This window comes from Poecilia latipinna, unplaced genomic scaffold, assembly GCF_001443285.1.
Source record: "Poecilia latipinna isolate Pla-1442-1.1 unplaced genomic scaffold, P_latipinna-1.0 Scaffold1223, whole genome shotgun sequence".
NCBI classification, from domain to species: Eukaryota; Metazoa; Chordata; class Actinopteri; order Cyprinodontiformes; family Poeciliidae; genus Poecilia; species Poecilia latipinna.
In genome coordinates, this window is record NW_015113839.1 from 78,309 (window position 1) to 106,213 (window position 27,905).

The 27,905-nt window shown below is 42.3% G+C and overlaps 3 protein-coding genes across 5 annotated transcripts in view; 1 reads left to right on the plus strand and 2 right to left on the minus strand.

Moving 5' to 3' along the window:
* Nucleotides 1-4,001, minus strand: part of ctdp1 (CTD (carboxy-terminal domain, RNA polymerase II, polypeptide A) phosphatase, subunit 1) — a 74,850-nt gene extending 70,849 nt beyond the window's left edge. Inside the window, exons 1-2 of one of the 2 annotated variants that reach the window (XM_015054017.1) lie at nt 2,987-3,999; nt 364-447 (exon numbers count right to left, since the gene is read on the minus strand). In XM_015054017.1, coding sequence (XP_014909503.1) covers nt 364-447; nt 2,987-3,297 — 395 coding nt within the window. In that variant the 5' untranslated portion in view covers nt 3,298-3,999. Of the gene's footprint in view, nt 1-363; nt 448-2,986 lie in introns of both variants that reach the window. The other variant, XM_015054018.1, reaches the window with a different exon arrangement.
* Nucleotides 4,002-5,005: 1,004 nt separating this feature from the next.
* adck5 (aarF domain containing kinase 5) lies at nt 5,006-13,527 on the plus strand. Of its 2 annotated transcripts, XM_015054015.1 has the most exons (15): nt 5,006-5,096; nt 6,106-6,188; nt 6,275-6,424; nt 6,963-7,038; nt 8,801-9,001; nt 9,070-9,210; nt 9,292-9,405; nt 9,480-9,611; nt 9,694-9,777; nt 9,857-9,938; nt 10,317-10,395; nt 10,473-10,564; nt 10,639-10,891; nt 11,016-11,132; nt 12,675-13,527. In XM_015054015.1, the coding sequence occupies exons 1-15, from the start codon at nt 5,073-5,075 to the stop codon at nt 12,775-12,777; spliced, it is 1,731 nt and encodes a 576-aa protein (XP_014909501.1). In that variant the 5' UTR covers nt 5,006-5,072; the 3' UTR covers nt 12,778-13,527. The 2 variants fall into 2 exon arrangements, with proteins under 2 accessions (XP_014909501.1, XP_014909502.1); XM_015054016.1 differs by lacking the exons at nt 5,006-5,096; nt 6,106-6,188 and having other exon boundaries at nt 6,341-6,424; nt 8,806-9,001.
* A 46-nt stretch (nt 13,528-13,573) lies between these two features.
* cpsf1 (cleavage and polyadenylation specific factor 1) lies at nt 13,574-27,794 on the minus strand. The gene is made up of 38 exons (XM_015054012.1): nt 27,630-27,794; nt 27,108-27,273; nt 26,993-27,020; nt 26,774-26,907; nt 26,616-26,696; nt 25,558-25,709; nt 25,326-25,472; nt 25,102-25,241; nt 24,847-24,957; nt 23,682-23,775; nt 23,522-23,609; nt 23,285-23,431; nt 23,154-23,205; nt 22,998-23,071; nt 22,632-22,706; nt 22,444-22,524; nt 22,093-22,188; nt 21,824-22,000; nt 21,438-21,579; nt 21,134-21,312; nt 20,860-20,999; nt 19,870-20,050; nt 19,552-19,758; nt 19,382-19,471; nt 19,161-19,307; nt 18,924-19,076; nt 17,395-17,511; nt 17,031-17,121; nt 16,783-16,867; nt 15,285-15,426; nt 15,052-15,204; nt 14,788-14,964; nt 14,643-14,709; nt 14,509-14,556; nt 14,282-14,437; nt 14,076-14,205; nt 13,849-13,987; nt 13,574-13,758 (listed from the first exon to the last, which is right to left on the minus strand). Exons 2-38 carry the CDS (start codon nt 27,249-27,251, stop codon nt 13,711-13,713), a joined length of 4,413 nt encoding a protein of 1,470 aa, XP_014909498.1. The 5' UTR covers nt 27,252-27,273; nt 27,630-27,794; the 3' UTR covers nt 13,574-13,710.
* Nucleotides 27,795-27,905: the final 111 nt, after the last annotated feature.

The following is a 27,905-nucleotide window of genomic DNA, read 5'->3' on the forward strand; positions in this document are numbered from 1 at the left end:
CCGTGACACACAAAGAAATTAGCAGATTTTTTAAGCTACACATAAAAACAAATTATTGAAAGCTAGTGTTAAACCACAAAAAAAAAAAATAGCAGAAGCTAATGCTGAACTGGTACACATTTAATAATCAGTGGAAGCTAATGCTAAACCACTAAGCACATAGTTTTTAAATTTTACAGTAATATCCTGCAGTATAGGTTATTTCAGGATAACTAACTCTACTGTGATGTCTGATGTCACTTCATGGAATTATGTGACACAATCCACTCTGCAGCCTAGGCAGCTAGCTGAGTGACATCTGAAATGCTACCCTGGTGTAGAATCAGCAACCAGTTTCTCCTTAAATGAAGAAAAGAACCTTACTGAGTCAGATCCTGGCCGCATTCGGCGCACAGACCCTTCATCACTATTGGATGGCTGCATTCTTCGATTCTGACGATGACGCCCCTAGACACAGGAAAAAACAAATGTGTGAAATTTGTTAAATCTAGATTAAAACAGTAACATTTTTTGTTGCATAAACACTGGAAAGCTCTGTATTTCCTTTCGTCTGTATGTTGATGATCACCGGCTTTATTTGCCAATTAAACATTTGAATACTTATTTGATCAAACCAATCCTTAACTGTTACGACACAGATTGCTCAAAATATTTGGAAAGGGTGTACTTTCCAAATACACCTTTTTTTTTCTTTTCTTTTTTTTTTTTGCAATTTGAGTTTATCATCTTTGTTTCAAAAATGGAAGTCTTTGTGTTTCACTTGAGTTTGTGTGTGAAAAACAGACTAATAGGAGCCCCAAAGTGAGCTTTGCTGCAAAGTGTAAAATAAAGAAAGAATAATCTCATCATCCACAACAAACTGACTGCAACACAAAATAATGGAAAAGGTGCAAAGTCCAGACCTCAATCTAACTCAAACTGTGCCGGGGGGTTCAACAGAGCTTTGCATTAGCAAAGGTCTGCGAACCTCGATGAACCCAAACGATCTCATAAAGATGAATGAGGCCAAATTCCTCCACAACAATGGAAGAGACTGATAAAGAGGAACCCTGCTGCTGAAGGTGGCCCTCCACCGTGGGTGAACTTCTTTATCCACACCGGATTTTATGTTTTCACTTCATCTTTAATAACCATGTCAAATTTGCTCTGTGCCTTCGTATGGTTCCCATTTGTTTTAAAGAAATGTGAATTCTATAATATTATGTACACAAAGTACAATTAATTTTCAGAATGCATTATATTAATAAATCATTTTAGTTTTTAAGCAATAGGCTATTTTTACATAATGTGGATTTCTAAAATACAGATTATTAAGTTACAATATCTTCAAAAAGTGTATTTATTTCAGTTTTTTGATGCAAAAAACTTAGATCTCACATATTTTAATTAAATACATTGCTAAATTTTATTACAGTTTAGCTTCTCAGAAGGTTTGAATGTTACATAAGGCCTTATAAGCTTTGTTTCTATTACAAATGTGCATAAGACGTTGTCAATATTCCTCTAACGTCCCAACAAAATGCAGTTTTGCAATATCTGTTTCCATTAAATAGGAAATGCAATTAAAATCACAGGTGAATAAGTCTGTTCGCCTGGTAAGTCATTAAAAGACATGCCGCACCATCATCCTCCTACCACTTCCTGTCGTCGACTTTGTCTTTTCCACCAGTAGTAAAATCTGGTTGTTTATCACTTGTGTGAAGTGTTTCCATTGCAATTTTATGAAGTACTATACAATGGAGTTACTGTCCTTCAGCTCAAACTGAGCTATCAGACGCTCCAAATACTATAAACTTTTGGTCCAAAATATTCAAAAGTGTTAAAGAAATCTGAAAATGAAGAGGTATTTCACTGCTCCAACTTCACTTATAACAGATAAGTTGATTCATGAGACTATCATACAGCAACAGTCTTCAGTCAGAGGCTTCCTCAGATTAGTTGGAAGACTGACTGCTACTGCGCATCCTTCCTGCCCAGATAATCATTGTCCTCAGCGACTCTTTGATGATAAATGGTATGAGTTAAAACACCATGTAATTTACAATTGGAATACTTAAAAGTATTTTTTTATTTAATTGAGTAATATCATTAAAGTATCATTAAAGTTTTCAAATGGCTTGGAGAATTGAATAAATTTCGCAAGGTAAAGTGGAGGAAGCAAATTAAAATGTGAGGTACTGACATGTGTAGTAAGCAGTTTGTAAATTATTTATTATGATTGACCTTATTTACTTTACACAACCTTAAATTTTAACATGGGTGTGTATACTTTCAATAAAGTAAAACTGAGGGGGTGTACTTCTTGGTCCTCCTCATGTAAAGGAGTGAAAAGCATTACTACTCCTATTTATTTCCAAACTATTTTTTTTTCCAAACCTCAATACTGGAACCTCATCCCGTAATAATTTTCCAGAGGTATTTTAGGCAGACGGTGTTAAATTCTGGATAATTTTGTAACATAAAAAACGGCGGGAAACGTCCGGTCTGAGCCCAGTCGGTTAGACTTAAGCTTGCCTTCCACCTGTCAACCTCATCAGCTCCTACACGCTCCCTGGTTGTCAGGTCAAGCCATAACAACGCGAGACAGCGCTACATCTGGTTTACTTTTCAAAATAAAAGCGAACACTTATATTCTTGTAGAATTAATCTATATCAACAAGTGTCAAAGCTGTCGTTTGCTTACTTGTGTACACTCTATTTAAACTGTATCATCTCTAATATAATAATCAAAAGGTATACTAAGGCTGTGAGACATTTTACTCAAATACACTGCTTTTACTTTGAAAGTTCTAGTTAAAAGGCTCTTCATTTGTGCCACCTTGACAGTGGAAGATGGGCTAAAATCACGTTAGCATTGTTAGCTTGTAAGCTAACAGCCGTGTTAAACAGGGTGTTGTCGGGAGATGCAGCTGACATACTGCCTGTAGCCTTTCCGTGCAGGTCAACTAACATGAGCTAAAATTAGCAGGTAGAGTCAGTAACTCACCCGGGAGGAATTATTTGTCCTGGCTGACAGCAGAGCTCCTTCACCACTCCAGCACGGTCCGATTTCACCTTCTTCTCTGGCAGCCTAGCAGCAGCCTCCGTCTCCTTATCCTGGGCTATGAGAGCACATAAGGCAAGAACCGAGTCCACGTTCACGAGAGACCCTGGTTTGACCTTCCACTCCAGGAGCCGGAGCGGAAGAGCTCCGCTTGGCCAGCGCATGTCAGCCACCTGCATCGTGGGGCCCTCCGCTGCGGCGGCTGCTGCACCACCGCCGCCGCCGCCGATAGGATCTGCTGGAGGATCCTCCATCTGTCCCACTCTGCTCCAAAAACACCTCTTGTTTTCACCAGCGCTCCGCCGACAACGTATCTAAACTCCCCACAGTGCCAAGTGGTTCATTAAAACATGCAGACTGCCGCTCTGGAAGACAACTAAAAACAAATGTGCAGGCGGTTATAAACCCCTAAAAGTGTACACGGTGAAGCTCCGTTCGCTCTTCCCGCTCGTAAACAGGAAAGCGCAACGCTGCAGCGACACGGGTCGCAGAGCTTCCGGTGGACAGGCGGCATAAACGAGACACTACTCTTCAAAATAAAAGCACATATGAATGCATGTAATGGTTTCGTTTAAACTATTTTTCATAAACCACTCCTCTGATCAGTATGTAACTCTAAATACTTTTATTGACAAAGAAATCATAAATTAATAAATGTATACAGTTTTACAGTTTTTTTTCTTTAACTTTGGAAGCTACACATATTTGCGATTTTTTTAATTCTCTAATTTCCACCACCATGGAGTCTGTTGCTCAAACGTTTTGAGTCAAAATTGCTGTCATAGGCTTAGTTCAAAACAAATAATGTGCAAATTACCTGTCATGATGAGGTTGGAGTGGAATACTGATATACTGCAGTTATTATTATTGAAGGTAATGATAACCTTAAGTAAATCTGATTTATGCGAAGAAGTGGTGGGACGCGAAGAAAAGAAGACAGAGGCCCTTGTCCCGACACTGCCTTAAGTAATGGCAGTGTCGGCACAACGGCACATGCTCTCACACACCTCCGTTTAATGACGTTTTATTGTGAAATCTTCAAACAAAGAGTAAGCTTTCAAGATAGTTCCCCGTCTGAATGGCTGTATCTGGGAATCGCGTCACATCCTAGCTGTGCACGTTCTGGTTTCAAGACAACAAACTTTGGGGTTTCTCAATTACTGTGGCGCTCATTACTAAAAACACAATGGAAATTAGTTTATTATTTGTGAAAACAAATATTACTTGAAGGTACTTTAGGAGGAAAACTTACAATTTGTTTCCAGGTGTACAGAAATAGAATAGAATGGATGAGAAATAGAAAGAGCCTTTATTCTCTCGCAAAAGGGAAATTCGGATGTAAGAGCAGAAAAAGATAATATCATATTAAATATTAGATATTAGTGAATTTAATCCATACTGTTTGATTTAACTGCTTGACTTTCAAGTTTGACGGAATTACCTTTTGTCCTTATAAAAACGTTCTTTATTTCGATTTTATTTTCAAATGTGCAAAAGAACATTCAAAAAAATATAATAAAGGATCTGTTACAACAACAAAAAAGGAAAAATAAAAGTAAACAATATAGCAAAGAAATCCGCTCATGAGATAAAGCTAAGTTTCTTAATAAGAGCTACTGTTTTTACAAGTTTCTGATTATTTCAATTACGTTTTTCCAACAAAGGCAACTTGTCTTTAAGTCGGTTTCTTCATAGTTGTTACGTGAGTTAACGGAACTACCTACTTGGAATCCAGGAGCGCTTGGACGGGATAATCTAGCGCGAGCTTCTTCGGAGAGCGGAAATACGTCAGCAACACCTAGAATTGCGTGAGTCTCACAGGAGAGAAGCTTGACGCTGCTTGACCTCTCTCGAGCAGTTCTCTGGAGTAAACGGAGACGGAAGTGGGCAGGCGAACTTCATCTTGGACTCACGCAGAGGCTACTCTTTGAGTGACCAGTATGCTAGTAGCCAAATGAGGTGCTGTGGCTGGCTGGAGGGCAAACCTGTGGCTGCTTACTCGTCTATGCTGTAATCACTGTGGCGAACCATGACAGGGGAAACATCGCGAGTGGTAAATAAAGCATATTTTTAGTACATTCGTACAGTCCGATAGGGTTATTTCTTAAGATCAGCTAGTTAACTAATAGCTAATCATTACTCACTGTCATGTTTTTCTCTTATGACAGCTTTTTCATTCAAATCACTGGAGAATATTAATACGGCAAAGCTTTTCATATGCAAAAATTCGAGTGTTTTTCTAGTTTTTCCGTCAGTTTGGCAGATGGCTGAAGCAGCAGAAGGGTTTAATAGTTGACTCCTGACTTGTCCTTCTCGTGTTGGTCGCGATCCTCCTCCAGAATCTCTCTCCTTGCTGTCTAAAGTTGGAGAAGGAATCCTATTGCATTAATGTCCGTGCTCAGGTCATTGACATCCCCGTTATCTGGGTATCAATTTGTCAGCGGTAGAGACATTTTGTCCCTCACATTGCAGACAGCGAACAAAAACAACAGTTCTGGCCTTGGTAGGAGTCTCCCCCCTTGCATCCATGCAAACACACACGGCCGGTGTAGGAGGCTGGGTCTGCTCAGATAGATCCTTCGCAGGGTCCACAGTTCACTTTCAGTTCCCAGCCAACAATCACACACACACGGTTAATAACCAGATAATATGCATGTTATACAGACCTTTTTTTCTTTTAATAGTAAGTAGGGTAGGTAATATGACTTAAAAATAAAATCTCCGACAGAACCACCCGACATCCATTTTTTTCCTCTTTTCTAAAAAAAAAAGAAAGAAATTACAAATGACAGCAATGTTTTTTTTCTGAAAGTGCCTTTTATTTCAGTCATCTCTTCTGTGAGTTGTACAACAGACAGGGTAGAGAGTATTCTTTAATTCCGAGAACGTGGCTACAATATTAGCAGAATAAAGACCAGATGTGTCCAAATGTGTGTGTGGTGGTGGTGGTGGTTGGGGGGAGGGGAATCCATATTTTAATTAAATCTTCAAAACCAAAAATTCAGTCAATTGATCATGACGATTTATCAACCCTAGTTGAAAATTCTTTGTTTTTACTGTAGCTTAGATTATGCAATCATCATCTAGCTCTCTTGCGAAGACATCCACATAATGCCCGAACATCCAGATCCCTCAGCGTCGTCAGGTACTGCTTCAAGTTCTACTTATGCAATCTGGACGGCCGTCCATGATGGATGTCCTTCTCCTTGATGAAGTATGTTCTGTTTCCAGGCCGGGGAAGCGAAGGGGGCTGTTTTGGAAGACCCTTCTCGGTCTCTCTGTGGGGTTTCCCCTGGCAGTAGGTGTGAAGTACGCCACTGCAGAACCGAGGCAGAGGAGGAGGATGAGGATTGTGGTCGAGGGATTTGGTCGTTTCTGCAGGTTTGTTGCGTACTTGCATGCATGCAGGGTTCCTACTCAGTCTTAAAAAGTATGAAATACGCTTTGTTATTTTCCAGGTCTGAATCAGTACAGAAAAATCTCCACCTTTCTGAACTTTAGTTTAATTGTGTATCATGTTTCAGCAACAAGGCAGTTCAAAGTGCTTTACAACACAAAAACATAATTATGAAACAAGCAATAAACATTACATTTTGTAAAATGGCATAATCAAAGTCATCAAGTAAATATACATTGAGTATGATAATCTATTAATAAAAGGCCAGGTGGATTTTAGCTTTGATTTAAAGGAAAAAAGCATCTTTGACTGGATCATATTCTTCTGCTTAACATAATATTCAAACAGGTATTAGAACCAGCAGCAGAATTAGAGTGTGATAGTAGATTTTTAGGAAAATAAAATTATATTTGTGACACAGTGAGTCAATCCAGAAGGAGTTATCTATCTCTTTTTTGTTTTGTTTTGTTTTAATATTTCCACGTCCAAATTACAAGCAACATCTGATGTGTGTGCCTCCAGGTCTCTCTCTGTAGGGATCTTCATCTCTGTGGATTACTGGTGGACCACCAATGTGGCTCTGCGAGGGATGGATGAGGTAAGATCCATGTGGAGACTATTGCTATTCAAATCTTTGAACTGTGGGATCTTGAGATCCTCATTCGAAATCATGCAATATAATAACTGATGATAGTAAAGCCTATATTTATTTTATCAAGCCCATAGAACCCTTAAGAGATTCTCACTACATTCAGTCATGCACGCAAACTCCTACGACCAACACCATCATCCCTGCAAATTATGCTACAAGCATTTGAAAACTAAAAAAAATTAATAAATACAATCTGTTTTCAGATATACTGTATCAGCTATTGATGTTATTTTTACTATCAGTATAACAGTTTAATTGAAACGACAGCATTAGCAACAGTTAGTAACTTGAGGCTTTCACACCGTTACTTTGTGGTAGTGATGGCCAGATAAGGCTTTTCAAACGTGCTCAAGTGTTTGTATTTGGTGACATCTAGTGGCCAAAAATGTGAAGGCAGGCAGGTTCAGCTTCGGCTTCACTACCATGTGATAGTTCTGTCTGATATTTCCTATAATTTTAGAAGGATAGAAAAATAAGGCATAATATATTAGGGGAATACCTTAAACAAGTTTCCTCTCCGCAAGTCTAACCAGTGATTCACTTCTACATAAGCCATTGAATCAGGTACTGAACTATTGGAATATAACAAAGCTGCCTGTTTGACAGAGGTTTCATTGTATCAAACCTTGACACAGCAATCCTGCTCCTGAACAGCACTAATTTCAGTTATGACTCCAGTGCTAGCTAGCTTGGCCATAGCTTTCCTAAGCAATTCCATTCGATTCTCTTCCCTCTCAAACTCAGTCTGGGCTTTCTCCCTTTGAGGGAGATTTCTCCAGTAGAATTCCAACCGGGCCAATCAGCAAATGGCAGGAGAAGTTGTGAACTATGGCATTTATTTTCTGCATTGTTTTAGAGTTATAGTCTGCCTGTAGTTTTAGCAATGGCAGCGGAGGAAGTGAACGAAGCCGTTCAGTTCGTGTTGGCAACTCTTCCAAGTACTGTATTTATATTAGTCATCTTGTTCGGCTCGACACTTCTCTCTTCGCAGTGGAGGATGGTTGTTTACAGGAAATGTCCAGTAAACTTCATAGCGTCAAACTGGTGGATTGCATAAGTCACAGACAAATGTTAGCTATTGAGTAAAGTTTAAAACTTCAACAGAGTCCATACCTCCAGCAAGCAGTCTGTTCCCAATGGCCAAGGGTCCAGACCCTCTGTACGAAGGTAAAACAAGGGGCTGGTTTTTATCAGGCTTCGTGCTACCATGTATTTAGCTCCATCAATTTCACATAAAGTTTGATAGAAAGGGCCGTACCCACAGCACGATCCACCACCGCCATGTTTCACCATCAGGATGATGTGTTAGTTTTCCATCAACACAGGAGAACTCTATTTTCTCACTGACTCCTAAAGACAACTGGTTGTATTTAATTTAATTTTTGATTTTTATTGTGGATGTTGATGGCAATGATGTGGGGTGGAAGCAATGAATCTGAAGAGGTCTCAGTTTAACATCTTGGCAGTAGAGACAATATTCCACAGTCACATGTATAGGTTGACATCATTGGCAAGTAGGGCTAATTCATCTCATTTACTTCTGCCACCGATCTCTCTGTCCGTATTGTTAGAAAGCCAGGCTGAGAAACGTTGGAGTTGGTTTGGTGTGTCGCAGATCCTAAAGATCCTTGCGTTGTGATATGATAATGTGAAAAGGTTCAAGAGGCACAAACAATCATGTACAACTTCCGTCCTGCCCCCCTGCCAGAGCAGCCCATCCTACTTGTCTGAGATGTCAGCCTGCCACCAGAGGGCAGCAGACTACATGGTGGAAGGAGCCGTAAGGAACGGAGGGCTATACATCAAGCTGGGTCAAGGACTTTGTGCCTTCAACCACCTGCTGCCCCCCGAATACATCCGCACACTGCAGGTCTTGGAGGACCAAGCCTTAAACCGGAGGTACAAGGAGGTGAGTTCTGGAGCACAAACAGGACACCCAGTTCTGCAAGAGAGGGGTTTAATATGCGTCTGGAACAGGTGGACGCTCTCTTCCTGGAGGACTTCAACAAAACTCCCGAGCAACTTTTCAAGACCTTTGACTACGAGCCCATCGCAGCGGCCAGCTTGGCTCAGGTTCACAAGGCGGAGCTCTACGACGGGACTTCTGTGGCAGTGAAGGTGAGCTGCACGAAAACTGTGGGTCGTCTGTCCGTAAGCTTTCTGACCTGACATCTTGCACCCCACATTACCTTCCTATAGGTGCAGTACATTGACCTCAGGGACAGGTTCGACGGGGATATCAGAACTTTGGAGATCCTGCTGGATATAATCAAATTCATGCACCCCAGCTTTGGATTCCGATGGGTCCTTAAGGTGTGGAGATGGTTGAATTTCTCTGAGATCTGCTGCTTCTGTCTGCTGACCAGTTCTCACTTTGGTTTCTGCAGGACTTGAAGGCAACTCTGGCTCAGGAGCTGGACTTTGAGAACGAAGCTAGAAACTCAGAGAGGTGCGCCGAGGAGCTGAAGCATTTTCACTTTGTAGTTGTTCCCAAAGTCTTCTGGGAGCAAACCAGTAAAGTAAGCTTTTTAATTAAACACAAAGAAAATAAAATCCACCTTCATCATCGGTTTCATTTAATAAATTTTTTTTCTGGAATAGAGAGTGTTGACGGCTGAGTTCTGCAGCGGATGCAAAATCAACAATGTGAAAGAAATCAAGCAGCAAGGAATAAGTCTGAAAGATGTGAGCTGATCTCTCGATACTGATTGTTGGAGTTTTTGATGTCAATCATAAGTGAGACATTGATGTGTTTGTGTTCCAGACTGCTGACAAACTGATCCGAATATTTGCAGAGCAGATATTCTACACCGGCTTTATCCACGCCGACCCTCATCCTGGAAATGGTTGGTACATCCCGATTGTTGCTGATTGAACCGTTCATCACTTCTGACATAATGAAACCCACAACTGGGATTGTGGTACAGACAACACGTGTCTAGACATAAATATCCAGAACAAACCCCTTCTTGGAATGATTTAATTTCAGATATGTTTTGGAAAAAGGTTTCCAGCAGACTGGAAAGGTTTGGATTGGAGTCATTATGTAGGTAGAAACCCTGGAACAAGGTGTGTCATCATTACTCTTAGAGTCAGCTTGTTTGGGTATTTTACAGGCTCAAATTCACAAAACTTTGAAAAAAAAAAGATTTTTTTCTTTGATGTCAAAAAAAAAAAAAAGCTAACTGAGGTAGCTGTTCGAGCGTTTGTTTTCTCTCTGGCAGTTCTGGTGAGGCAAGGTCCAGATAAGAAGGCCGAGCTGGTGCTGTTGGACCACGGCTTGTACGAGTTCCTCAGCGAAACGTAAGGCCTGATTACTTCTGTTTCACTGATGCTTTTGATAAAGCACATGTGGCTCTAACTGTGACCTCTGACCTCAGAGACAGAGAGGCTCTGTGTAAACTGTGGCGGGCTATTGTCCTGAGAGACGAGGAGGGGATGAAGATGTACTCTGATGCTCTGGGGGTCAAAGGTAACTAAAGATAAGGTTTTCAGTTCTTATGGTGCTTAAACCGAAGCTAGAGAATAACTTGAGAGAGTTTGCAGAGTACTTCCTGTTCTGCGAGATGCTGCTGCAGCGCCCCATCAACATGCGGACGCTGGCCCTATCCAACATCCTGAGCCGGGAGGAGACGGCCTACATGCGACAAATGGCCGTCAACCGCTTTGAGAGCATCATGCAGGTGCTGAAGTCCATGCCCCGGCCCATGTTGCTGGTGTTTCGGAACATCAACACGGTCCGGAGCATCAACATCACTCTGGGGGCCCCGGTGGACCGCTACTTTGTCATGGCCAAAAGGTAAGAGTTAGGGGGTTGTACAAGTTCTTCTTCTTGGGATGACACGTTAGCTAAAAACACATGGCTTCATTTTAAGCTGACCTTTCAAAGATTCCCTTTGGGACTTTTTTTCTTAATTTCCAAGTGCGGTGCGAGGCTGGGGGAAGATTCAGGCGGAGAAGACAGGAATCCTGCCCAGGTTACGGATCATCAGCTGGCTCAGGACAACATGGGAGAGCCTCAAGTTTCAAGTGGCTTTAAGGTGAGCATATTTTTATTCTCATCAAGAAAAAGACTTGGGTGACTCATCCTTTAAAATCACTTGTTGGGTGAACCCAAAATGAATAAAAATAATTTTAAAACCAATGAATAACAACAGTCTGTCTATGTTCCAATCCCCACCTGTGGTTGTGAGGCATTTCTAAGAAAACAAATAGAAAGCAAGCCTGGTAATTAAAACTGTTTGTGTTGTTCCCAACATTTACAGTGGGGACACCTCTGGTTTAGATCATAGCATTCAGAATTGCCTAGTCAAAGTCCAGACCTAAATTCATCTAAGCATGGTGAATCTTCAGCAGCAGTTGAAAGTTGCTGTTCACATGTGCACTCCATCCAACAGTGTGTCTGCACATCCTTATAAAGTCTTAAGTAGTGATCCCTCGTTTTTCACTGGGTTTCGTTCCGAAAATAACCCGCGATAAGTGGAATCCGCGAAGTAGTTACCTTTAGTTTTTACGATTATTGTACAGCATAATTAAATACTCTACAATGAAACCAAAGAACAAAACCTGTTTTCAGGTCAGCTGATGTGTGTGTGTGTGTGCATCAATCACGGCATTAATGTGATCCAGAGTCATGTCATTAAAGCGTCTCCTCCAACCCGCGAGATTCAGAGTATCTACGGCAGAGCGATGGGTCTCATCAAGCGAGCCTCCGGTGGATTTTGCGCTGCCTCTGGCCTCCAGTTTTTTCCAGCAGGCATTCAAAGTTTTCAGCTTTCATCTCCTGAATGTAAATACCGTAACGTTATTGGCACACAGGTAGAGAAGGAGCTCGGAGACTGTTTAGCCAATCAGGACGCAGAACACAATGCACTGTGAAAAAAACTGCACAAAAAAATCCGCGAAGCAGCGAAAGGTGAACCGCGTTATAGCGAGGGATCTCTGTATATTATTAAGTTTAAGTTGGCCCTTAATATGTTAATCTCACAGGTCTTAGACTTTGTGGCGTTAGGACCATTTAATCTCCCATATCATGTACAAAAAACTACATATATGGTATGTCTTTTTTTTTTCTTCTTTTCTGACAAATGTTTGAGTCGCGCGCAGACATTTTCATCGAGTTCTGACTCCAGACGGTCGATGCCACCGCTAACTAGCTGCCAATACCCTCGCTAGCTAGCTTTTTTGTGACCATCATGGGCAAGGTCAAAATTAATGTCAGTTGTCTGGACGAAGTTCGTTTTCGCCATTGACTCACTTTTGTTGCTAACCCTTACGAGACTACATTGTCCGTGCAAAAAATAAGCTTTTAAGCTTGGCACTTCAGGGGTTAAGACCGTAGAGCTACAAGCAACATGAGGGGGGGAGGAAAGCTGCTGCCAAGAACCGCAAATAGACCCCCGAAATTACAGTTTTTGCTATGCTTAATAATGCCGCAAGGTCAACCAATCATACAATCATCCCTTACTTTTATAGTTTGGTTTGTATTTCCCTAAATTTCATTCATGGTGGCATTAAAAGGGTCATAAAAACTATTAAATTTTACTCGCCTGTCCACACTTAAGCTGTTTGTCTTCTTTCAGGTCTGAGATGGCCATCATGAGACTGACCCGCACCTGCCTGAGGCTGCTGGAGTTCTTGGGTCTCGTTACTCTGGACGCCGAAGTCTACAGTTACCTGACGTAGTTGCTGACATCCAACAGCAGGAGGAGCCATTCCAAATACAAGTGAATACAGCTCACTGGGGGGACCCTCCCTTTCAGGGTCTCCTTAGCAACCAGGACACAAATCACTAATGGAGATGCTGCTGATTTTACTTTTTTTTAGCCAAATCACATTCAGTGTGGGGATGGGCGAGAATCTGAAGAAACTCTGTGTAAAGAAGAGTGAAGCACTGAGCCCAGTTCCAGTACAACTGAATACCACAGCCAATGACAATGATCTCGGTGCATTTAAAGATAATTTTATTTTTTTGTCTGTTTGTTTTTAAAGGAGCAGTAGTGTGACATTTTATAAAATTTGTAAGTTACTGTCTGAAAAAGTCATTTACTTTTTGGGGTGCACCGTTTCTGACTGATCTTTAAAATCAATTGTGATTTTAGCTGATACCACTTTTCTTTTTTCGGAGAAGTCGCAAAGTTGATCGCAGTTGTGTGAGTATTGTTAATTGCACACGTCCAGACGCGACCTGATTTTTATTTTCGGCCAATCACCGATCTTCCAAAATGAAGGAAATCTGGGCCGACTTACCGGATCACCTCTGGTCATCTAGTCAAACTCAGTCTTTGCATTTTAAACAAATTATTCTGTGAGCTGAAGAAGTGTGAAACTCTACCGATTAGAGAGAGCCAAGAGATCTCTCAATGAAGGTTAAAGGAACAATCAACTAAATAGATGTTTTTTTTTTTTACATGACAATAAAGTGCTCTACCTCTCCATTGCGTTGTCTTTGTGATCAATAATGAGAACGACTCAAAACTAATGTTTTCTTCTCCTTTTTTTAATACAAAATATTCTAAGAAAACAAGGTGGACTTCTGAATGACAAAAAAAACACAAAAGATGGTGTCTGCACCGAGAACGCGACAAGCGTTTGGAACCGACGGGAATGTGAGAACGCTCAGAAATGAGCGGTTACTCTGTCGATTTCCAGAAGATCGTCCATGATCTGCAAAAAGAGAAGAAAGGAACAGGTGACAAAAAAAAAGAGGAAAAGCTCCTATTTGAGGAGAAGCGATCAGAACTTGGGAGCACTCACGATGTCCTGCGTGGTGCCGATCTTCTTGGCCAGCTCGCTGCGCTCCATGGTGCTGAGGTACACGTACTTGCTGAGAAGTTCTCCGTCCAGGACGTTCCTCACGGCGTTCTGAAGACTCCGTCTGTCGCAGTGCATCATTCTAAAGAACGACAGGAAAGGTGAAGTAATGTGTGCTGAAATTTTTTTTTTCATCCTAGAAAGGTGAAGATTAAAAATAAAAAACAAACCTGAAGGCTTTTGGATTGAGACCAGCGTGATGAGGCAGCAAAGTGTTGAGGGCGTTCTGCAACATCAGCAGGCGACGGTATGTCTTCTCCGGCATGGGAAGCAGCAGGCCAATCCCTCCGTCCAGCGTCGCTGCAGGAACCGATGTTTTCATGTTAGCAAAGAGAAGAGGAGATGTGAAAACCTTGCAGGATGAACTGCGTCTTACCGAACCACGAGATCTGCTTGTTGTCCCAGGTGAGAGCCTTCTTGCTGCCGGAGTCCAGTGATCCGCGGCACGGCATCCGCCACAACGTGTTGACGTGCGCGCCGGCGTTGAAGTCGGCTCGCCTCAGCAGGCGCATTCCTCCGAAGCTCTCTTTGGCTGCAAACACATGTCAGAAACTTAACACTTTCATTTACCAAAGCCTTTCAGATCAGACTGCAGCGACCCACCTTCAGGTAAATACATGTACACGAACAGGTTCTTGTCTCGATCAGACACTGTAAAAACCAGGGGAAAAAACTCAAAGGTCTGCGAGACGGAACATTTGAGGGTCCTGTTATCTAGAGGTCGTTAGGAATTTTACCCAGGAATCCAAGCTGGTTGTTGTCCACCATGAATTCAATGCTGTAGACTTCTAAGGGCTTCGCGTCCTGTTCAGACAAAATGAAACGGGTTCAATTTAACACAGCAACAGATAAGAGTAGCTGTGAGGAAGAGTCTCGTCTCACCCTGCTGACGAGCGACAGTGTCTTGCTCTCTTCCTGGTAGCGCAGCAGAGAGATGCTCTTCATCAGATCCGCTGCCAGGATGAAGTTCTTGATGCTGATCATCTGGTGGATGTAGAGCTGCGTGTCGATGAAGGCCATGCCTGTCAGGTCGTTGTCCTTCAGGACCCACAGGAAGATCTGCAGGGAACATGGACGTCATCGCCACCCTTGTTTCTGCTATTTGAAACTCTAAAGCTCTTTCTTCTCTGTGCGAGTTTTTGGAACCTTTTGGCCAATGGCTGACACCAGGTACCCATGGCAGTGGCACAGGGCCGTCACCGGTCCCTTCTGCTCCTTCTCATATAGCACTTTAAACTTGTTCTTGGTGAGGGGCTGGCCTGGCTCTGGGACCACCTCTATCACGTCCAGGATCAGGATCTGAACACAAACAGACGCTGTGAGAAAAACAAAAGCCATGCGGCATCAAAGTTGAGTCTGCAGAGGTATGACCCGCTCACCCTGCCCCTGCAGGTGACCTCCTCCCCCTGCATCACACAGGTTCCTGCTGCAATGTAGCCTTTCAGTCCTGATACCGTCTCCTGACTCCTCAAGGCCACCGTCTTCATACAGGTCACATGCTCCCACTCCTCCAGGTCGATCCTGAAGGAGATAAAAAGATAAAAGTGTTCGGAATACCTTTCAAACTCCAAATGTCGTATCTCAAAGATTAATTTTAATGCTGGTTTTTTTGAGAATAAGATCAGAGGAGACGGGGCAGGACATCTGGGATGACGCTCTGACAAGGACCAAACATGCTTCCTGTGTCAGACAGGCCATTGTACAGTTTAAAGTCTTCCATCATCCAGCTAATATACTATATAGCATACTGCAGTGTAAACATGTATTTGGTGTAGTAGTTGTCAAAAAAATAAAGCATACAGTTACGGAATAGACACAGGATTATAATTTCATTTGCATTACTAGCTGGAAGGAGAACAATGGAAGTCAATTGTCTTTAAGAGGCTCTGCTGGAGGCTGGCACAGGACGTCCCGATCTGTAATAGTCACCTGCTTCACTACATCCTGGCTGGGCGAGAGAGCAGCTGAGCCATGAGAATACACAACTCCAACTAATGAACTGCACTGTCTGTGGCGGATTGCACATCTGCCTCTTTGGCTAACTGTACATTGAAATTCATATTCTTATTTCACTATATAATTTACTGTATTTTGTGTTACTTGGGCAAAATTATTTCCCTGTAAGGACCAATAAAATGATCTTGATTGAATAAACTATGGACTCAGAGCTTTCATGCACATTTACTTGAAGCCCAGCACAAACGTCGTCCCCCTCTAAAACACTTATATATATATATATATATATATATATATATATATATATATATATATATATGTTTTTCTTTTTTGAATTCATTCACTTTTTCATAAATTTTTTTCTCCTTTTTGACTGGTGTCCATGAGGTTCAGCTTGACTGGAGTTGGGTGGGAAAGCAGTGACTTTATTTTGTATTTCTGCTTTACATGTGAACATTCCTAGTGATGTTAAAAAAAAAGGAAGAAATCATTAAACAAAAAATGATTCAAAACCACTACAAACTTTCATTCCGCTTTAAAAGTCTCAAATGTTTTATCACAAGATGGATTTGTTTATAGAGAGTAAGAGAACTGATTAAGGCCAACATGATCTACAGGTGGCAAGTTCAGCCACTTGGCAAACAAACAACAATAAAAAACAAGAGATTCTGGAGAAATAAATGTGTGACTCCACCTCTTTTTTTGCACAGTAGAGTGAGAACGCACAGCAAATCAATGTTACTTCATTAACCTTGAGGTGAAGCAGTCACAGTTTTAATTACTGTCAGCAGAGTTTCTAAATGAGCTGAGACCAGGATAAACTACCTCCTGGTTCCAGCTGCCCTGACTGAAATAAAGTGAGACTGAATTAATTGTCCTCTGCCTGACTGAGGCTGCAGAACCTTGCGGAGATGTTTTTACCTTGTGTTGGGAATGGTCTCCCAGCTAACAGGAGAGATGAGCTGGATGGAGAACTTCTCCTGCTGAGGGTTAATGTGGCGCTCGTCTGCAGAGAGGATCAGGAGAAACGGCAGGAGACGCATCAACAAGCTGATTTCTACCCAACATTCCAGACGTTCCTCCTCTGTTTTTAACACCAGCTCACACGAGCTTAAAGCTTAAAGCTCACTGGATGATTAAACCAACAGAAAATGTGTGTTTTCTCCGACCTCTCTCTATGGTTTCAAACTCCTTCTCCTCTCCCGTCATTCTGGGGATGCGAGTGCACAGCTCTTTCACACTTGTGCACACAGCGTACACCTGAAATCCAACAGAAGGGAAGAAAGAAAAAAAAAAACTGTAGCATCAAAGAATAATCCCTTCAGAGTCGCTCGCATTGATTTTTTTTCTTCCTCCCTTTTTGCTTTAAGAAAACTTCAAGGCCAGAAGCCTTTCATGTCGAACTTTTCAAAGCGGCTCGACCCATGTGGTTTTATTCTGCCTCGTGTTACCGAGGCGGAGGCGTGAAAGACTGGGGAGGGTTTTATGAGTTGAATTCACACCAAAGAAGCGCTCGACGCTGAGGAGCCTTACCTTGCTTTCCACGTGGTAGGAGACATAGTGCACCGTGCACCTCAGGGGGATCTTTCTGACGGGCCAGGGGGCGTCGTAGGACAGGTAGGTGGGGAGGACGCTGATCCTCAGCTCGCCCTGTGGGAGAAACGGTCAAACATGAGATGCTTGAACGCAGAACGATTTAAAAACCAACGACTTTAATTGCTAAAAGTACATAATTAAATGCACAAGTTGGAATTGACAATGGATTTTCTCTTAACACGCACAACTACAGGCTGCAAGATGCACACACACCCCCAGCTATATCTGGTTAAATCACACACTCATGTCAGCATCAATAAGCTGCTGGCATTTTTTACTCCTCATCTCAGCAGAATAAAAACTGCTTGGTTTCCTGGAACAGTCCTGGCTTTGATGCAGATTTCCTCAAATTTTAATACTGCAGAGGTGGAGTTTATTCTGTTAGCTTATAGTCAGCCAGCTTTATTCACTCCAGGGTAAGTTTTCATATTCATGTGGGGTGGAAATTGTTTCTACCAGAATTGCCATGTAAAACACCCATTTTAAATATGCTTTTTCAATTTACTAAAAGCAGGATTTATTTGGGATCATTTTCCTGTTGAAACACTCAAGTTCAACTATTTGAATGACTTTTCTGACTATGTTCAGGAACCATCAAAGCTAAAGTAAATCATGAACTGCATGGTGCTGGATCACCAGTACCAGGATCGTCAAATACTATTTGTTCAGCGGTGAGCACCGCTAACTAAAACATTAGTTTTGCTAGCCCTAAAGCACTAAAAATAAATATTACTTTGACTGGCGCTAAAGTGCTACACCAACACGGTATCTAGCAAAAACTAATGTGTGAGTGCTACACCACCATAATATTTAGCAACTGCTAATGCTAAAGCGCTACACCACCATGGGATTCAATGGAAGCTAATGGTAAAGTGCTACACCACCGCGGTATTTAGTGGAAGCTATAGCTAAAGCACTGTACCAATACAGTATTTAGCCAAAGCTAATGCTAGATACATGATATTTAGAAGAAGAAATGCTAAAGTGTAAAATCCTCATTGACTTTAGCAGAAGCTAATACTAAAGACCTACACCATCACGGTATTTAGTGAGAGCTATTGCTAAATTACTAGAACAATAAGGTATTTAGCTGAAGCTAATGCTAAAGTGCTAACTTCAATTCAAATTATATCTGGCCTTGAAAGGCCAGTCCTCAAACACCAATTTAATTTCCACAGTTTACATTTTCAACAATGCCCTTAGGTATTATATTGTTTACATCTCATCCTCTACTGTCCATGTTTTACTTTGTTCCTGTACGTTTCATTTGAAATAAAGATATTATGCAAAGAAGAGCAAAAACATCCTTCAAAATAAGATGTTTTTTATTTAACGTCTTACAATTCCGCTGGATTCAATACAAAGTTACCCAAGTAACAAACAGAGCATATATTTAGACTTTACAGGTAAATAAGCTGATTGATTAGCCTTTGAGACCTAGCTGAATTAAAGTGTAATCACTTTACCTGCTTGTTGAAGTACAGGAAACCTTTCGGACAGTTGATGTTGTGGAAGGGAGAGAAGGACTCGATGGGTCCGTCGATGCTCATGGGATGGAGCCTCAGTGCTCCTCGTGAGGTGACGAGCATCCAGTGAGGAGACGGGCCGCAGATGAATACCTGTCCCAACCAGGATGGCAAAAAGTTAAGTCTTCACACCGTGAAGTGAGGTTCCTAAATATTCTTCATGTATCTGATTCGTACCCCTGAATAACCAGAGATGTCCTCGAAGTATCTAAACCTAGAAATGCGACTTTTCACCGCCGGGTTCTCCTCCGTACCGCTGCTGTCTGTCTTCTTGTCTTTCTTCAGCTTGGATTTCTTTTCTCGGAAATTGATGTTGTGGTGAACCTGCTCAGACGGACAGAGTCGCTGTTAACACCAGCTTCTACAAAGACGACATGTTCGCTGCTTGTAGCTCGTACTTTTTTGAAGCGAACTTTCAGGTTGTTTTGCGGCTGCTGCTGGTCGTATGGGAACGCCTCATAAATCAGAAGCTCGTTCTCCACGTAGACCTAAAAAAAACGAAGGAGGTTGAAGTTATTTTTTTAGTCTAGAAATTAAAAATTGAGTGCAACCAAAGTTAGGAACTTGCCAGCAGGTATGGTCTGCTGCGATTGTTGCCCAGTGAAACCAAAGCGACTTCTTTGATCAGTGGGAACTCTCCCTGTCGAGCCACTTCCTCCTTTTTACCCTCTCCCTGAGTAGCCGATTGGCCGGAGGAACTGTCCACCAGCACTCTCTGGCCTACTGGGAAGTTCTTGACCAGGAAGACCAAACGCCAGTCTGGTAGCTGGAAAATCTGTTTTTGAAAAAACAAAAAAAACAAAGAAGGGTCAAAAAGGTTAGACCTACATGCCTGAAACCTTATGAATATCATTTTCCTCAGTCAACTGGAAGAAAACCAGCATACCTCCATCACGCCGTTGTCCCTGATGATCACACACCAGTGGGATGGCTCTGCTTTACTTGGGCTTCCCTCACTCGTACCAGGTGTGGGTCCGGCGGAGCCGCGGCTCATTTCCTCTTTAGCAGACGCAGCGTTGGTGCCGGACTCTCCGTACAGCATTTCCTCCTCATCATCCACGGTGTTGCTGCACAAACATGAATGATATTAAACAGGGTTTCTGTAGGTTTTGCTGACTTACATTTAAGACTTTTTAAGGCCGTTACAAATGGAATTTAAGACATTTGGCATGACAGAAATGTAGGGAGAAAAAGAAAAACACAAATAAACACATCATATGTATTGTTGTCAATAGAAGTGGGCCAATGGCGAAGTCGAACATCGTCCAGCCAACAAATTTGCATTTACCCATGACGGATGTAAAAAAAAAAAAAAAAAAAGCTGCTCAGGGTTTCTGTGAGGTTTCAAAACTTCAAATTTAAGACTTTTAAGACCACTACAAATTGGACATGACATGACAAAAATGCACAAAATAATGCAAATAAATAAATTGTATGGGTTGGCAACAGAAGCAAGCCAATGGTGAAGACAAATATCATCCAGTCAGCTGGTGATAAATTTGAACAAACCCACAATGGATGTAAAACAGCTAACCAGCTAGCTAGCTAGTTGCTGATATACCCCAGTAATGGTATATCAGCAACTAGCTACAGTAGCTGCAACCGTCTGGAGTCACAGGATGCAGTGAAGATGTCCGCATGTTCATGTAACAGTTAAGACAGAATGAGATTAAATAGTCCAGCCACAGCAAAATTTAAGTGACTAAAGCATTTAAAGTCAACTTATTTTATTTTTTCATTCAAATGATCTTCACACAATTTAAGGTCTTAAATGAACATAGATGAATGTAAGACTTTTAGAGACTTTTTAAGGATGTGCAGACACCCTGTTAAACCAGGAGGGTTAAGGTCCAATAAAAGTGACGGGCGTTCATACCTGAGGTCCTGGTAAACCGTCTCTGCCTCTGAATGACTCCTGGTGAGGAAGTCTTCTTTGGTGGAGGAGCTCGTTTTGTTTTCTGTGGTGAACATACCGCTGACATCTCGGTACGCGCACAGTGCGATCACGCGGGATTGCTTTGGAATAGAAACAAACATTTCGATATGACAGCGTTTAGGGCTCTAAAAGAAGTCTGCAATTCTGATGCAACTTTTAAAAATCTGACACTTCTAAGCTATATCCTTCTGAAAAGAGAGAATGCTTCACTCACGGTGGAAATCTGAGGTTTCTGCAGGGCCAGTCGGTGGGTTTTCCCCATGTAGGAATCGTTCTTCAGCACAAACATGGTGACCACGCCCTCGGCTGTCATGATGACCACGTAGGGGTCTGCCACGGAGCAATGCACGATGGGGGAGCCCAGGTCCACTGGGATGAAGTGGAGCTGTTTCACTGAAAGCAAAGCAGGTTAGAAACCAGTAAGCAGGAGAAAAAACATTTTACTGGAAGGATTAAGATCCAAAGTTTGCTGAAGATCTTCCATTCATGACTAGAGGCTTTACTCGTGGAGATTCTACCTCCTTCCAGAAGTCGAAGGCCCATGGGTGAGACCTGGATGATGTACTGGTCGTCGCCGATGTTTCCAGCGAACACCGTCGGGCCCTGAGTGGCAAACCCGCTGGTGTCCAGCTCCATGATTTCCTGACCCGTTTGAAGGATCTACGAGCAAGCATTGGAGGTAAGATGCCACCTGATTACTGGGCTGGTCTCAATAAGTTTTGCTGAATGATAAATTGTCCCAGCAATTATCGTGATAAACGAAAATATTGTTGTTTTGAGAGCATTTTCAAGTTATACGTTGTCATTTTCCTAAAACAATGGCCTAAATCATTATTCTAGGAAGGTGACAACATATTGCTTGAAAATTATCTCAAAGAAGTAAAATGTGAAAAACCGTTCCTACCATGGTGGAATCCTCTCTGCTCAGGATGAGGAAGCCGTGTTTTTTGGCATCGTCCTCCATGGGAGGCTCCGTCTTCTCCTCCCCTTTCTCCGGCTCTTCTTTGTCCTTCTCGACCTCTTCACCATCCTCCTTAACTTCGGTCTTTTCTCCGTCCTCTGACTCATCACTTTTTGAGGTCTACAAAGCGACACAATGCGGCAAGAAAAAATTAGGACAACCCTGAATTTAACATGCCAGAAAACCTCAGTCCCTTCTGAAACGACTCCTACTTTCTTGTCTTCCTTGACCTCACTCGAGACAACAGTCCACATGTCTTGGCAGCCTGGCAGCTCGAAAGTAGTGACCACCTGAGGTCGAATGCTCCTCTACGGAGAGAACGGAAACAACAGGAAAGGGATGATTGAAGCAGATTTAACAAACAGCAGATGGATGCTGTATCTGGGGTGTTTACAGGCTACTCCATGGATCTCTGAGGCAGCCCTGGTAAACCCAGACTTCCCTTTAGCGCCGTCGCATGACCTGCGGCAGACGGCCCTCGCCACCGCAGGTTTTAGGACGGCGCGGCAACACTAGCCTGGTACACGACGACGATGCAGCGACACGGAGACAAAGGGTTTTACCTGGAGGACGGACAGCGCGCCGTTTTTACCGTAACCGGAGCACACAACGACCTCCAGGTCAGGCTCAGGGTTGCTCTGAAACTGCAGGGGGAAAAAATGATCAATTTCAGTCTGAGTACGATGTTTGACATTGGGATAAGGAATGTCCCAATGTCAAAACACACACTACTCAGGAAGTGTGTGTTTACCTCTTCTGATAGGAAGGCGGGCTCGCCCATGGAGGCATTCGCACAAGGCCCGATGTTGAGGATGCTATCACACACCTGCAGGAAAATACACACATATTCCCTGTAAACAGTCCGACTTAAACAGAAAGTGACTTTTCAGCTGTTTCTAGTTTTTCCTTCCCTCTGCCTTTTCTATTGTTTTTGCAAATTGAAATCATGCTGGTTGCTGATCTTCTTCTACATGTCTGCCTTGGTTTTGCAATAATTGGGTGTCATTTTGTTTTAATAACTTAAAAAAAGGATTTAATAAAAAAAAATATCCCATCTTTTATCCTGCTTAAATCTGCAGTTACTATAGATAAAACAAAAAAACATGATGTTTTTCACCTCAAACGAGTAGGTGGCCAGCTGGGTGCCTGACTGGGCCTCGCTTCCATACACTTCGATCTCGTCCACCTCGTCTGAAAACCACAAAGTCGTCAGCCGTAGAGCCGATCAGCTCGTATAGTGCTCAGTGCTCACATGAGGCGACGGTGGCTTTACCTGTCCAGTTGGCGGAAGACTCCACACGCTTCTTTTTGACTGGTGGTTCCTCCTGGAAGTCAACAGCAGCCAAGTGTTAAAGTCAGAATGAAAGCTGTGAAGTCGTGGCGTATCATAGAAGCCTAACTCGCCTGCTTTTCTGCCTCTTTCTCCTCTTTGTCCTGGTTGTCTTTGCCGTCCTCCGCCGGCGTCTCCTGCAGCTTCTCCGTGTACTTCAGCAGCAGCGAGTTTCCGAGGCGGGAACCGAGAAAGAGGTAGCCGGGCTCCATGGTTACCATCTGAATGAGGGAAAGAACACAGTGACACCGAACCTTTTCTTTCAGGAAGAACGGAGGAGAACCAGCTAGCATTTAAACCGGAGAACCTACGCATGTCGTGAGGACGCTGGCCGCTGCTTTGTCGAAGTGGAAAGCCCTCACGCTTCTCATGCCATCTGTTATGAGTGTCAAGACGTAGCTGCAAGGAAACCACAGTCGGTGAAGAATCCCAAAAATTGCGTACTTTCTAAAGACGTCTAAGGGAACTCACATTTCCCCTCCTCTCAGTGAGATCACCATCTTGTCATAGGCGATAAAGTCAGACTGAGAACAGTCCAGAGCGATCTTTACTTCTTCTTGGACACCTGTGAGTAACAAACACGTTGTTTAGAGACGATCACTGAATTTCTAAAGGTATATTTACAGCATTATACAGACTACCCATGTTAAAGCTAAAATTATTCAGGTTTTCAATTGTTTTTGAAGAAAAAGATCTATTCTTCCATGCAAAAATATATAGAGAGAACATTACAGTGATCTCTTGTATCAATTGTTGGTTTTTGGATCAAACAAACAGTCAAGGATTACAGTTGAGACGTTATAAGAAATGTCTTTGTTTCTCCGGCTCAGTTAAAGGGATTTTAACCCGCCTGCAGCTGGAGAAAGAAGAAAACGAGGAGCAGGAATTTCAGCTGACAAGAGACGCAACATAAACAGAAAATTACAAAGAAAACACCATGAAGTCAACGACTGAACAACTGAGTGCCAATTATTCAATTGATGAATTGAACAATTTAGCTTCAATTTAACAATTGAAGTTAAGTTCAATTGTTGAATTTAGCTTCATTTTCTTTAGCTTTAGCTTCCACTAAAGCTAAAGTGGAAGCTAATTTAAGAGAATCTGATTCTGTTAAATAACTTATTGGTGTAGCGCTTCAGCTTTAGCTTCTGCTAACTATCATGTTGGTTAACAATTCAGAATGAGCTTCAGTTAGATAACATATTGTTGCTAAATATTGTGTTGGTGTAGTGCTTTAGCATTAGCAGAACCAATGTTTTTGATTACTGCTTTAGGGTTAAAGCAACTAAGTTTTTACTTAGCGATGCCCATTGCTACATGTTAAGGTACTTGTGTGTGTGTGTGTGTGTGTGTGTGTGTTTCAAGGTTTTCCATAAGAGAGTTGCTGATGGCTAAAATGTCAACCTTAAGGCTTGATGTAGCAGGTTATCTAGAAGATGTCAGTGACTTTGTCCATCAGTACTTAACTTATTTCAACCTTTTTTTAGTTACCATATTTATTTTTTAGAAAGCAGAGACTTTTTTTTTTGCTCTAGTTTTTGTTTCCCCCATTTAAAAATATTTCATACTTTGCAAGACCACATTGAACTCCTGGTGCTGTGTAACAGAAAAAGCAGGTTTGGCTAATTTTGCTTACGTAGAGGGAAGGATGTGGTCCCATTGGTGAGAGAATTCAGAGAGACTCCGTACGGTGGGACGCTCTGGTTCAGATACAGCAGTGAATTCACAGCAAACACAACAACACCACCTAAGACGATGTGACAGGACCAGAACACAGAGAGGCAACAATAACTTTACCAACAAAATCCACGTGTTAATTCAGATCCTAGATCCACAAAGGTAATGATCTTCACAACACACTGTTAGCTGAGTGAGAAAAAAAAAGGCTCACCGATGGGTTTGGGAACAGCCATGACTTGTGTGCAATCAAAGGGCAGGTTGCTAAGAGACCAGATGACAGGATGGACCTTCTGCATGATGTTGAGGGAGATGGCCACGATGCTGCATGTGTCCTGACGAACGGCCACGCGCCTGGGAGAGGAATCACATCACAGGAAGTGAACGTTATGTAAAAACAGATTATAAACACTTCCAGGAGTCACAACGCCGACTCACCCCGGCCACGTCTGGTTGGGCTCATACAGAATGAGCAGCGTCGGCTCGTAGTAACCGTGAAGGAACTTCATGTCGACAATGTTGAGAAGCTTCTCATCTAACTCGCGAACGTCGATGATGTAACTGGGCAGGAAGCTGGATTTGGGTCTGCAGATGGTTCACACAACCGATTCCAACCAATGAGAACAACTGGAGACATGGAGGGGGAATTCTGCTGGAAGTTCAGTCTTACCCTTCTCCTACTCCGTTCTCCTGTTCGTCGGTAAGGGTGTCCTTCCGGAACGGCAGCACCACCAGCTTGGTGCCATAGACGAGCATGACGGCGCAGCGGTTCTCGGGGTCAACGCGGACAATCGGGATGTGGACGTTCTGTACGAAGCCGTCCTGAAGATGCAAAACGATCAGACGAGTTGAACATAAAACCCATTACCTTGTGTATTTCATGCACAACTGGCAATTTACGAGACAGACCAAACACAAACTGGTGAGAAAATGGTGCACAGTTTTCCATTTTTTTCTCAAGTATGGTGAGGAACTGTCTTCATCCTCCTTGAGTCAATACTTTCAACACAATTTCAGCTGCAAGGCTATAGAGGGGGGCGTCTATCAGCTTTGTACATATAGAGACTTAATTATCTTCAGCTACAAGCAAAGTCTGGCCACAGACTCTGGTCTAATCTGACACCTTTATAATTAAAAGATCCATTTTGGACTCCGTCCAGCTAAGGAAAACTTGCTTACAAATGTTACATGATCTTTTGAAAAAAGATGGCTTATAATTTTTGATAAATATCCACCAAATAGAATTCGGTGGATATTTATCTACCAAATTTATCTGCCAAATGAAATGATGGTGTAAAAGCCATGATTTCATTTCTGTTTTTAGATTTTAAAATAAAGTAAGACGCAACATATTTGCAATCAAGTGGACGGGTACATTTTCTTCTATGGGATGTTGATATTTGTGGAAAATGCAATGAAATATTCTTAACTTTAAGTTGTTTGGGCACACCGTTTTGCTCTATATAGCTGACCAAAAAATAAAAAATAAAAATCAGATTACAAAAAAGTATTACTGGTTACTTTAGAGTAATTCTTTTGACGAAATGTTCAACTAAAAGTTGTCCGGTCAACAGATTTTCCCACCTGAGTTATGAATCTCTGCATCTTCCACACAGATTTGCATCTTCCAGATAACAAATCTGTGTTGGTCTAAATCCCATTAAAATACACTGATATCTGTTGTTGCTATGTGGCAACGTGTGGATTTAGGCGAGGCGGTGTGCTTACTCTCAGTTCTGGCTCCTCAAAGTAATGCAGCGAGAGAGTCTTGAGGTCATGAGTCCCAGGGTCGTACTCCACTACAGCCAGCTGGAGAGAGAACATGCACACATCACTTGAACTGACCTGTTTACAGTTGGAGCGTCACTAGCTTAGGCAGTCGATACCTTTGCATCTTTAAAGCTGAGAAGGAGCGCATCTCTGCTGGCCCCTATTAGCTGCACACTGGCCATGGACATGATGTTGCCAAAGAGAGAAAAAGATGCCACCTGCTCCAGCTTCTCTTTACGAGTTTTAGCATCTGCAACACATTCAGAAAATCATTGCAAATGTTTTCTTCACTACTATTCATTCTTGTATTGCTGAGGGTCAGACGCATGACGTACCGGATGGCTTGTCTGTCTTAGACGTGCTCTGCAATAATCATACACAAAAAAAATGTAAAGACACAGAACAACCCCTTTCAACAGACATTCACAAACAGGTCAAGCTGACAGCTACCTCCACATCATGGATGATCCTGTAGACGAAAAGCTGCGACGTTCCGGCGATGACCAGGTTTTTCTCCTTACTGGATATAAAGTTGCAGTAGACGGAAAACTCCACAGCGGTGGGGGTGTGGGCCTGTCTGTACACGGCATACATCCTGAGAGGTTCCCTTCAGGATCTGACAGGAGACAACAAACGTGTCAACACCTCTACTGCCCTTTTCCCGCTGTTCAATTTAAATTGTTCTTCTGCTAGCATATTTACAAAACTGCTATTGCCACAGCCAGACAATGAGCTACATCAAGAACGGGTGCAAGGAAGTTGAAAGAGTACATAATGGGTTATTGGTCATTTTTATGTCATATATTTAATATATTAATACAGTTAAGCCCTTGGTATGTCTGTAACAAAAATAAAGCAACTAGCAGCTTCAGTCGGTTCAGCTAGCATCATGCTCGTGTAGCTCAGTAGCTAGCATGTTCAGCGCTACGTCTAGGTTATCTAAGAAATTCTGAATTAAACTTATTAACGTACCTATATCCGATAAGTTATCTAAGCTTGACGCTTTATTAAGTGCCTCTTAATATACATTCAATGAGTCATATTTTTGTGTAAAAATGACTGTCAGCGTTCTTGCTAATTGCCAGGTAACCTGGCAGTTAGCTTTGTTGTGTTGCTCCCAGAGTTCTTGTTCTGCGAACTAAGCAAAGGCATGCAGTCGTGTTGCTGCCCCCTACAGTTTAACGTTTTAGAGACGCCAAAAAGCCCGAGCTCTGACATCTAGCCACAATTTACACTATTTTCAAGAGA

Excerpts from the sequence above, each read along its gene's own strand:
- adck5 (XM_015054015.1), top strand. The coding sequence starts at position 5,073 with ATGACAGGGGAAACATCGCGAGTG. Across the intron at positions 10,565-10,638 it reads TGATGCTCTGGGGGTCAAAG|AGTACTTCCTGTTCTGCGAG; the intron begins GTAACTAAAGAT and ends GAGAGTTTGCAG. Across the intron at positions 11,133-12,674 it reads AAGTTTCAAGTGGCTTTAAG|GTCTGAGATGGCCATCATGA; the intron begins GTGAGCATATTT and ends GTCTTCTTTCAG.
- cpsf1 (XM_015054012.1), bottom strand. The coding sequence starts at position 27,251 with ATGTATGCCGTGTACAGACAGGCCCACACCCCCACCGCTGTGGAGTTT. Across the intron at positions 25,473-25,557 it reads GAGAACGGAGTAGGAGAAGG|ACCCAAATCCAGCTTCCTGC; the intron begins GTAAGACTGAAC and ends AACCATCTGCAG. Across the intron at positions 22,707-22,997 it reads TGGCCACCTACTCGTTTGAG|GTGTGTGATAGCATCCTCAA; the intron begins GTGAAAAACATC and ends ATTTTCCTGCAG.